Here is a 12,093-nt window from a genome sequence, read left to right as displayed (position 1 = left end):
AGATCCTATAGAGTATGAAATAACTCACTGGTTAGGGCACCAACTGACCGGAAAGTCCATGGTTCAAACCGGACCTCGGCATCTGGACTGCTCCTCTCTCGGTTTAGGCAATGTGGCAGTATCTTAGTCCCCGTGCTTCCCTTGGGTGGCATAGCAGCTAGACACCGAAAGGTTGTTGCAGCTGCGCTAGATGAGTACAGGATGCAGAAAAATTACCATGTTTCTGCTGTCATGCAATAACCTGGTAGCTGGCTGCACCCGTTCCAATACCTTCCAGGAGATACCCACTGCCATTATAATGTCCGTCCGTTTTCTCAATTGTGCGGCAGTCATGCGTTCATATTTCCGGTAGCTATTCTGGGCTAGCTATTTTGGTAGCTATTCAGAGGCAAACTTTATCATCTATAGCAAGTCGATTGGCGATGAGGCACAGGAGCTTCCCACACTCTCCTTCCAATCATTCTGTACCAACCCCGAATGGTGACTTGTTATGTATTTTGTTCCATGCATCATTGAATTTGTTGTTTCAACTCACTCCTGTTGCGTTACACAGTAACAATTCAGATAAGAAATTTCATTTTCCGGGTTCTCTTGTCGATATTATCGTATGTTTTCGGTTTCAAATTTAGCGGATTGTATTTGTGCTCCATCTCTCATCAATTATTGATATATGAGGTGTTGGTGGGGGATTTGTGAACTTTCTGTAAAAAACGCACAATCAACGGATCAGGTTTTGTCCATTCAGCCAACTGTTCTCATCCGCTGCGTTGCCCGGAGAACACTTTAGTCGAAACGACTTGACTTTTCCTCATTTTCAGACACTCTTCAGCATGTTTGGCAACACTAACTTGGCCGCGTGCAGGCGCGGAGCACGTTTTGGAAGGCGCTTCCTTAGAGGACAATGGGTCTAAGCAGGATTTTCCTACTAGAGCATCTGCAATGGTTCTTGCACCGGGGGATCGGCATGTAGTTATAGGTTTTGAGGTGAGTAGTAGCCTTGAGCCACACTTGATTTCGTCTTTATCTGTTTTTATACTTCTGTTTATGGACGATGCCGATTATTGTCACTGCTTAAAATAGGATCTGATCGATGTTATTCAGAACCGTAAATATAACTCCCTTCTTACATCTACAAGTTACTCGTGTCTCCTCGTCTTTTCTGAAACCGTTCAGTTCAATCTCCTACGCTGGAATCGATAAAATTAACGTCTGTGATACTGGGTTTGGCGACTCTCTCATTGCTTTTTGTCCCAGGCGCTCTTGGGCCGCTGGACCACATCATGCGTTCTTCGAAAGCACTAATTATCTAGAAGGAATCTGGGCATCTGAAAATTATCTTGTCAGTATAGTTCGTATAAAGGCCATCCTGTTTATGCCACCGTCGTATGCTGCGAACCCTGCCACTTATTATGCGTCCATTTTCAGAGCACAGATATCACCCCCATTTGTCTTCCCTTACCATTCTTCAGTAATGGAGAGTAATTCTTTTTTCATTTCCGGCTTTTAAACGGTTGTATTTGCAGCTGATAACCAGTTTAATCTAGTCCCCACTGGTTGTTGGTTGTGTTGACCCCTAAATGTGAATTTGCATGGTGTCGGGTAGTTTGTTTTGTTTACCAGTGAGGACAACACTCCACAATTTGAACGGGCCTTTCAAATAAAGATTCATCACTTAAAAAATATACTAACACCGGTTCACATTGCGTGAATTGCGTGATTTGAAGATAGTGGCTAGTCACACATGCTGATTGTCGGCCACCTGTCGGTTCGCTGGTACTTTTCATTCTGGATGTGTGGTTAAGATACCTCTAATTTTCTTATTTTCTGGCTGTCCATGTGGATGGCTCGGATTATATTTGTATGGTTTATGTTCTTATCCCTTCTGTCCACTATGCAGTCAGGACACCTTCTTCTGTTCGACGTGCAGTCCAAGTCGATGAGACAGATGATTCCCCGTGCGCATGAGGGAGCAGTTCGCGGATTGATACTAAGTGGCGACAAGGTTAGTTGGCATTCTTTAGGTTTCCTGATTTGTGTTCACTATAGATAACAACTTTACTTAAAAGATTGAACCGTCAGTTTGAGGACCATCCCATAAAATGATCACCCATCACTTAAAGTTCTCCAGACCTATAAGGACTAGATGGACCTCCTGGTTACCGTAAACCTTCAAGATACCGTATAATTTAAGTTGTTAGTTCCTACAAGCAGTTTGTGTAGACTAAGTTCCCCGTGATTTTTGCCCCCCTCAGTTTGTGGCCTTCTTGGTATGCAAGATCCCGAGCCATTCCTACCTTCACCAGATAAACCTCACGACCGGGAATTTCTTTCATGATGCTCCCTTTCGTTCCCTCTCAAAGGGATACCACAATGAAAAAAGGACTTTTCGGCACCTCCTTGTGCACTGGGATAACGCATAGGATGGGCGTACCAGATTATGATAAAACCTCTCAAAAAATTATGATGGCTTTCACAACTGACTTTCCGAACTTACCATTCGGTATTATACTGAAGTTGTCTCCTTGCGTAGATATTGTCCGCACTGAATCTCTTTAATTTTATATGAGTTTCGGTTGCTGCTCCAAAGAAAGCTGTTTGAATTGCTTGGCGCGCGTGCTATCACTTCCCACTAAGATTGCTTCGCCACAATTGGTCTGTGGTTGTGAGGTGGGACGGTATTGCGGAAAGTTCGCAAACAATGCTGCATCAATCTCCCCAATGGCATCTTTGATTTGATGCTTCAATGTATTTTTAAGCGCTGTTCAGAAGTGTATACAATCTATTCCTGATCATTTCTCTTGTACTTGGTCATCATCCTCCCGGTTTCTTTCCACTTCATGGTCATGTGGCATTAAGTGACCAATATATTGTCGATGGTGAGTTCTCCAACTGCCTCTCAAACGCAGAGTTCCATAAAAACAAGCGGTGGGTAAACCGTTTACGAAATCATCATCACTGACAGCATGACACCGATGTTTCGCTGCCACACATCATGGTTGTACGTGGGATGTCAGGGCGCCCAGACCTAGACAGGAGCTCGATTAGCGTCCTCAACCAAAGCCTTTGGCTCAGAAGCCTGACCGCAAGACAGTGGTGTTTGACGGGAAATGCAAATGCATTACCATTTCTACGGACCAAGTCGCCACATGTTTCAGCCCCCCACCTGGAGGACCAGGAGACTGTGTTCTTTAGACCTCTAATCATTGACCAGCTGGTATGAGATAATAAGTGTCTCGGGGACACCCCCCAGTACACCCCGATGGATCGCTGAGGTGCGCAAACCGCCACACCACTGTAAGGTTCAGCCTCTCCCTGACGGCGTGTGCGAAAACCATAACGTAATTACTGATGTCTGAATCAAAGGGCCAAAGGAGCCACATAAGAAGGGCGGAACTTCAGCATAGTGTATTCCGCAATGAAATGATAAGCTCAGCACTTATCTTTCAATGACGAAAGAATTCTAGATGCGAATTTGACTTAGGTCAGCCACCCTAACTAGCTTTTGAGCAATCCAAAAACCATCGGCACTTTCGCTGGAGTCCCGAAGTTAGGTTTTTTGAAGCTTTTATTCGTGTTTTCGAGCCTATGATTCGTCGATTCGATTCAGAGCACGCTCTGTGTTTTGGGACGGAGTCTTGAATCCTCTCGGGAGGTATGGGCAGCCACTTCCGGGATTGGAAATTCAAAAGAAATCTGGAAACGGAATGCGTGCGGGAAAGTGGCCTCTCTGAGGAGGGGGAATTATCATTGCTTCATAAATTTTGTGAGATTAAAAGATTTGTGTCAACGTAGCGTTTCACGCAGGGCGGGCAACAATCATAAAGATAAGGGAGGTCGTCAACCAATCAATCATCCAATAAACAGGAGTACCAAGTGGTTGTGGCGCCTTGGTCACTGATATCCAGTCGGAATACCGTGTAACAACGCTACGGAATGTATGTTCAACTTCGGAGAGCAGTCTTTTAATTCACACGTCGTTCCCTCCGGGCATATTAGCTCCGAGCTCACAACTACCTGTTGGTTGGTTATGTAGCCAGAAGTGCCGGTTCTTTTCCTCCTCTATCGCAATAAGGATAATTTGATGGGGTCGAACATTCCTTGTCTTCCTTTTTTTGTAGAAAATGATATTTTCTGGTGGCTCAGACAAACAGATCGGATTCTACAACTTTGATCTGAAGATATCAGGAAATGGGTGAGTGGGAGCAGCGAATTGGTTTCTGTAGCTCTGTCACCGAGTGACCATTCCGTCAGGCTGTCGATTCGTCCTGCGAATAATTTCCTGTTTTGGCTACTCATGAGTAGGCTGATTTACATCTGCTTACCGCCAAGCTGTTTTGCCTCCCTGCCACTCGCTCCCCGGTTTATTTGCTCTCTAGTGGTGGCTCACCTGCTATCTAGCCACTAATGTTGCAATTCTATGGCCTGTCCGTTAGTGGGGTTCATGCCGTCAGTTGCTTTCCAGGTTGCCTGATTTAACGCTCCGAGGTGTAGGCACCACAAAATGTTTGCAGCACCAGGTCCCCTCCCTCATCCACTCTTTTCTCTTCTTTTCACTGAAAGTCTCTAAATATAATAAATGCATTTTGACACTTCTGTTAACCTGTTGTAGTACTCCAACCCTGTGTCTCGTTGAGGCCCGCCAACATCAATCGGTGGCAGACCAGATAACGTGTCTGGGTGTCACGCCAAATGGTCGCCTCATCATTGCGGGTTTGGTCAACTTCCATGTGGATGTACACTTTTCGGATTCGCTCAAGGTTAGTTTTCCCGTATGCATTAATACCTCGAAAAGAAGATACTGGTGTCTTTCTTCAGTGTGGGAAATGCTGTTGTGGCCTCCCTTCCTCTTGAAGGATTACTGCAGATGTATGTTGTGTTTCCGCCAAATAGCCTGTAACTGTCCTGGGTGTGGTTCCTTGCTGGTCATCTTTTCGGACGAATACAAAGCTGTGATCTTGAAAGTTATCTAGATATTTACCCAGGAGGAGGATCTTTTCCTAAAATCTTGGTTGAAAGAGGTCATTCTCCGTAATCAGATCTCATTAAATGTTTCCAGAGGAATTGGCCGCCTGGCTCTCTGGGTTTCAGTATCCACGGAAGGCATGAGCATGTGGTTTCCCTATCGTGATTTTGCACGTGGTCAACTACTGACCAATAGAAATGATAAGAAACTTCACGCGTTACCACCCTTCGAGAAGCTATTAAAAGTTTCCTAGTCTGATTTGGGGACTTATCTGCAATGAGGGAAATCTTTCAAAATCACCCGAGCGCATCCTGCCCGTCTTTTCGAGATTATTGCAGACGTTGAATGCTCGAATCAACTCCAAGCACCTACTCCACACAGCATCATCAGGTTTAAGGCTTCTACGGTACACTCCTTGTGTCCTCGAGTTTAGAAGCTCCAAGTAAGCCAGACCTTCAGATCACAGGTTGACATTATGGCACCAAAAGAAGACCTTCGCACTCATGGCCCTGTTGGTCAGCTTGTTGACCTAAAGAATCAAAACCAGATAACTCAAGCAAAACCCTCACTTTATCTGGGAAGTCATATATGCCTACGCAACATATAAACTACTGGTAGCACCTCTCAACTGTAAGGAACACGGAGGTGTGCCACTTTCTCAAGGATAGGCATTCCGTTTTTGCTTGCACGAGGCTACATCTCTTTAGTGGAGATAAAAACCTGCTTCCTCATTGCACGCTCGTTTATATTCTAACTGGACTAGTGCGATGGTCGTCGTTTCCTTATGCTGTTTTACCTATTTCGATGTCATTCATTTTCTCGTTGTTCATCATCGAACTTTCTCAGTCCTATCGGTTGAACCCGGCGCCATCGGAAACCATATTTTCCGACTGTTGGCTTATGCTGCAACGTCGAAACCGACCAATTTGCCGTTTGAAAGCGACCAACTGAAAACGATAGTTGCGAAAACAACGCACTCCGCTGAAATTCAATTCACTCCAGTTGATTTATTGTGTCCTCTCCTCGAGAGAGGCAAGAAAATCGCTCCGCGTCGGCCACGGCTTTAGTGTAAAATCCACTTCGAGGACAGGTCACTGCCAAGAGAGGTCACAACACCCCTTTCTCCACGTTATCCGGTCTCCGGAGGATATCTGTAGTCATTTAGGATCGCATTGGATTGGCCTGAATTTACTGTGCAACAGACACTCAGTAGAAGCACTTCTAAGATATGTCTTTGTTCGTCTCCACTCAATGAAACACCAAGCTCTGGTTTTACAATGCGAATTCAGTGATTAGTATCTTTCAGGGTCTTCTCTGAAATGCTGTCAGTCTAGACTGTATTGAAACGATTGTCCAACACCCACTCTTGTGAGTAGTTTTGATATTGGGTGAAGTTTGTTGCAACGCACCCTACTTCTAGTTCCTCTCAGTTCCGGCCCTATAGACTGGGTATGAGCATGTTTTATTTGCTGTTTCTCAATGCGCCTGATTCACCCTAGGTTGCTCAGTCATTACACAGTAGTATTTATCACCTCTTCCACTAGCGTGTGCATTCTCTTTACGGACATGCCGGGCCGGTGACCAGTTTGGACGTTTCAGCTGACAGTCGTTTGGTAATCACGGGCAGTGCAGATAAGACTGTACGTCTGTGGGAGTTGCAATTTGGCAATTGTCAACGACGTTTTACGTCACATGTAGAACCGTACGTTTCACTTGCTGTCATTCACCCGTACTTGTTGCATCATCCTAATCGAATTCGCACCCACAGTCGAATTTATCTCTGGAAAAATTCTTTAGCCATAGCAAGTAATCCCCACGTATGAACTGTTTCTCCGTTCTTTCTGAGTGTCACCATACTTATTGATTACCTCCCTGTCGTTCTTTCTAAGGGTACACAGTGGTGCCCCCATTCCGTTTATTACGGTTGCTGTACTGTGTTTATATTATGCACTACTTTGAATGGGTAAAATGAAGACAAGGATGAGGAAGTAGGGATCGTCGTTAAATGTCCGGTTTTATGGTTTGATTAGAGCGAAGCAGGTCAAACTGTTAACTAGTTATCGGGCCAGTCAAGCTTTTACAGCTCCACAGATTTTCAGGTCTTCATCCCTGGTGTTATGATATAACCGTTTTGTCTGAGTAGGCAATATTTCTCGAAGTTACAAATTACTTTATCCAAGAGCAAACAGGTCCATGAAGGTCACAATTTTGGCGACGTGCAGTTTTAATTTTGTTGCACTCTGCCGCGTTTCGGTTGAATCTGATGCATGCGTGGAGGATATACTGTCGGGTTTGCCGAACATCCGACCCACTCTCGGAGGAAACGCCACCATGGAACTGTTTTATGTCAATTTAGACGATTGACCTCACTACTAGTAGACTGTCCCGGCACTTTAGCGATTTTCCTTGGTGGGACTCGGCTTGACTGTTTTATGTCACTTTAGACGATTGACCTCACCTGCACTACTAGTAGACTATCCCGGCACTTCAGCGATTTTCCTTGGTGGGACTCGGCTTGACTTAAGGCGCCCACAAAGCACTGCTTTTAGGAATGTCAGTGTGGCAATATATGGTGTCGTTGTGATAAATTATATTGTTTTGTTGACCTTGTTTATAAAATTCCTGGAGCTTTCTAGCAGCTCACTACCGGTTTCACCTTTGGGGTTCGTCAGCTGGAACTGGTCCCTGAGTTTCCATCAACTTTGTTTCCTATTTTGAACCATTTTTGTTTTTTTTTTGTTTATATGCAGCCACTTGTTTATGATGACGTACATGACATTATAGAATGTGATGGTACAGGGTAATGGGTTTGTCTTTTGTAGTACACGAAATTGTAGATAAAACAAAACTGGTGGGAAGTTTTTCGGGTTTTACGTCAACAATGAGCGTGAGTTGCCTCTGGTCCCAAAAAATTGAGGAATTACTGGCGTATTCCCGACGTATCATCTCTACCGAATATACACAACGTTTCATGTGTAAGGTGACCAATGTTTTAAAGCACATGTATGGAAGGTAACGTTTTGCACTTTTTATTGATGGAACATGCGTCCACAATTTTCAAAGTGAGACCAGTGGCCATTTGGAAGTTGCCCTTGGAGTGGTTCAAACTCAGGTAGTTGAGATGGAAATACGCGATGTTATGAGTCACCCAGGGAACTCAGTCTTCACACCCGTTGGTAGCACATTCGATCTGAACTAGTATCCATGCGGTCAATGGTGTTGAAGTATCGTGGATCCGGTAGACCTGATTTAAGCCCTGAAAGTTCTGTGAGTCTCATGATACACATGGAATTCATTGGACCGATGTAGCGGTAGGGTCGAGTGCGATCCAAACACGAAATTGTCCCGATGCCATCGTTTCGGTGCTGCCAGCAAAACTTAGTGAATGCAATTTGTGGTGAAGGTCTTGAAGACGAAGCCATCACTGTGCGCGGATATTGTAGTCTGTTTCAGAAAGGCAGCGCCCATCAGTATGAAGTGTATCCAGAGTTGTGGATAATCCCATCTGTCGACTCGTTTTGAGAAGTGGTCGGACGTAAGCAGTCAGCTTAACTTGTCGTTCGTTCTATACGAGGTTTGATTGTGATGATGCTTTTTGGGTGAAACAAAACAAATAGCCCCTCTTGGCAGATAGATGACCGGTGAAAAGATGAACACTGACTAACAGAAGGTTGAGATGTTTTGTGGAAGAACTTTGGTATAAGCACAGAAGTGAGTGCATGGTTCGTGTAGTTGGAGACCTCATGTGTATTTCCTGCCCGAAGGCACGTCGAGCAACTGTTTTGCTAGCGCCGCACCACATTCCCCATAAATGTATTCAACAGTAGTATCTGATTGCCTAGGTCGGGAAAGTCTTGATTTACGAATCCTCACTGGATACAGCTGTGTGAACGAATATGTAATTCGTGTAAGAACAGAATTAGGCGTGAAGTTCCCTTGCATAGAACGCGCGGGATTCGTTTTGCATGTCTTTCGAGTGGAAGCCAGCCATCCACGATGTTCAGACTACCCAAGAACCCATATGTCCACCATTGAGTAACTTCTTATCCTGTCCTAATTCCAAATCAGGAATCAGCAGCGTTCCATACGCCATTCACTGAGGGTTTCTGTTCACACTTTAGCCTGCCTACCAGACAGATAATCCAACGTTCTGTCAGCGCGGTTATAGCAGCGGACATCCGCCGTCACCGTTCACTTTGAAATATCTGCAACAGGAGGAGGCAATGGCTGCTTGAGTAGCAAATCTTTTGGAGCTTTTCTAGAGGAGCAAGAGGCCTCCGGCCAGCCGACTGTTCATAGCACCTACTGCTGATCGTACTGGGGGATGAGACGAATGTTGTTTTGTATTTCGCGTCAATCACAGATTTGCAGAATTATTGATTAATTGGTGCATTCACTGTATACGAAGCAAAACTCTTTGCAAAGGCTGTTCGAAATATCGGGATATAATTGACTTCTCATAGCTAGTTTGACGTGAGAAGCTTGCGATACGGTTCTTATTAGTTACTAGTCCTAAGGCGAAACGTCCTCGTCAGGGAGACATTTCTTGTCCCCATCGAGAGCACTGTAGTGCACCATCGTTCTAACAGGTTATGCTTTTCCTCGTCAGTGTATTTCGTCGCTATCATAACATGCCGTTTCCTTGTAATATAACTCACACATCTGTCATTCTTGCCACAGCGTCACTTGTGTACGGTTTATACCGCATACGGCTCTCGCGGTTTCTGGTGACATGAGTGGACAGATAAAGCAGTGGGACGTGGCCAAATTGCGCGAGGTGACAACACTCAAGGTAAGCACAGTCAGTTTCCGCACTATTCGTGCAGTTTTTTGCCGCTTTGTAATATCTCCCTTCTTCAACACGTACGGGATGTACTGGACTTTTCCGCACTAAGCCGTTTCCATCACCCCAGCGGATTGATTAAGTTAGTCATTACTGATTTTGTCTATTGTGGTCAGAAGAGAATGAGGGTCATCAGATGAGTCTCCGGTTTTATTGGGGTATTATCTGAAACGGTTATCTCCCATATACGAAATAGAAAGTAGACGCGATAGTCATGGATCTGGATAGTGAGGGACTGTTGGAATGGGAAACTTGCAATTTCGCCACAACTCGACTTCCTGGCTGATACTTCTCTAGTCAGTAATTTGTTGAAATATTGGTAGCTCGAATGAGTTCATTGGCTGTTGATCTGTTCGCAGCCCACACCACCGCGCATTGATGTCTGCTCGTATGGTGAGAAAGCGTTTGCATTTCATTGCCAAGTTTGGCGAACAGGTCAAAAGCCACCTGATCGACAACCAACTTCTCCAGTTTTATATCCAAGCGGATACCAGATAGGTTCCAATTATAATCTAATTCCACATAATTATGCACCACAGGTTCTAAGTTGAGGTAAATTAACGGCTGTAAGTTATCCAATTCAACTTACTGACCCCATAGGATAGAGAATCAAACTGTTGGTTTGGTAAACGATGTGAATTGCTGCACCTGTTGGCAATGGTGGTAACAATAACTATTCTAATCTTCGTCTTTGTAAATTCGTATTTTCGGGTGTTATTTAGTGATGCTTATTCCGCTGTTCCACAAGCCGAACCAATACCGAAAACCTAACCTGACTAATACTGGTCAATTCATTCAATGCACCTGGTTTATACCCGTGGGTTCACAACTGATACTGGGGCAGTTCAGTCGCCTAACCTGACTGGAAGAGGTGTCAGCACAGTGTGCCTTCTGCGGACTCAGTAATCATGTTTTGACCTCACTTCAGGGAGTATTACGTCAGCTTCTCGGCTTTTTACTTGATGGTTCTGGCACCTGCTGTTCAAAAATCCCTCTACATCGCCAGCTATAAATATAGACAACCTGTCTCGCAGGCTTCACTCTATGTACAGCGAGAACAAATTGTATGCTTCATTGTTTGCTGTGTTTCTGTGAGAAAACATTGTCCCAAATGTTCACAGCACAAGTCTCTACAGTCAGAAGCAACTCGTTTTGTCGTCACTGTGCTCTTTCGTTCTTTTGTCAGTTTGTGATCTGATGGAATTTGTGGCGATGTAATGTGCAGCTAAGTTTGTTTCATTATGGGTTCATACCCATCCTCTGTCGCCTGCTAACTGATCCTCCATTTTTTAGACATCGTACCCCTTGTTGACGATTAGCTCTTATTCGGTACACTGGTTTTTCTTCTCTGACACTAGTAACTTTCTGTATATTAGGTCATCATCTGTTTGTCGACAAACTGCAACCGTTCTTTATGCTTTTCCATATACAGGGTCACCGTGGATCTGTTACTTGCCTGGATGCCATTGCAACTAACGCTGCACTGTTCGCAAAGAGCGCAAAGAACATTCAGAAGAAGAAGTTTAAGAACAGAAGGGCAGGGAAAGATGATAAAACGGAGGCGGATCTGGAAGACGAAGATGACTTCGATGAACTTTCTGGAGGACTTATTGTTTCTGGTGGTCGCGACTTCAGCATTCGTATCTGGGCTGAATCAGAGGAGCTACTCATTTTGGAAGAACAAGAAGAATTGGCTCGTGAAGAAGAAGAGGATGAGGAACTTGTTAGGTCAGAGGCTGTGATTCCTGGAGCGATACCGGCAGAAGCGAGTGAAACCGGTCTTTTGGGACGCCCAACTCCTAACACGAGAGATGCGGTATGATATTCGCCCTAATGTTGTTTAGTGTTCTCTGTGAATTATTTCAGCAAACTAAATGTTTTATAAGGATCAGTATGTTAATCCACCTCTCTCAGACTCCCAACTTAAAGTTCTGGATAGTTGTGGAAGTTATTGACGGTTTTGGCCATGGTTTTGCGAGATTATGTGCTCACTAATGGTTCCGAGTGGCATCGAGAGGATACAGCCCTCACCTGATCCTTTTAGTGCTAATCATCTGAGTTCACAGGGCGCATCGAATCATACTGGTGCTTTGTAACCCAGTGTAAGTGCTTTGCTCAGCACTCGCTCGTCGTTTTATTTTTCCAGTATGCACGGCATTTGCTACAGCCCCAGAAAACTGCAGCAAAACAACAGGGGAAATACAGATGGCACATAAGAGGAAAACAAGCGATTACATATATATATATATATATATATATATATATATATATATATATATATGATAGT

At 44.5% G+C, this 12,093-nt stretch overlaps 1 protein-coding gene across 1 annotated transcript in view; it reads left to right on the top strand.

The window, feature by feature from the left end:
* T265_05567 (hypothetical protein) overlaps window positions 1–12,093 on the top strand; it is a gene marked incomplete at both ends in the record, with an annotated part of 31,502 nt that overhangs the window by 17,145 nt on the left and 2,264 nt on the right. The window contains 7 exons of the mRNA XM_009170608.1: window positions 819–984; window positions 1,898–2,002; window positions 4,119–4,192; window positions 4,610–4,757; window positions 6,508–6,665; window positions 9,644–9,755; window positions 11,239–11,622. Coding sequence (XP_009168872.1) covers window positions 819–984; window positions 1,898–2,002; window positions 4,119–4,192; window positions 4,610–4,757; window positions 6,508–6,665; window positions 9,644–9,755; window positions 11,239–11,622 — 1,147 coding nt within the window. The remainder of the gene's footprint in view (window positions 1–818; window positions 985–1,897; window positions 2,003–4,118; window positions 4,193–4,609; window positions 4,758–6,507; window positions 6,666–9,643; window positions 9,756–11,238; window positions 11,623–12,093) is intronic.

This window comes from Opisthorchis viverrini (genome assembly GCF_000715545.1).
Source record: "Opisthorchis viverrini unplaced genomic scaffold opera_v5_104, whole genome shotgun sequence".
Lineage (NCBI taxonomy): Eukaryota > Metazoa > Platyhelminthes > Trematoda > Opisthorchiida > Opisthorchiidae > Opisthorchis > Opisthorchis viverrini.
This window is presented reverse-complemented; position numbering and strand designations above follow the sequence as displayed.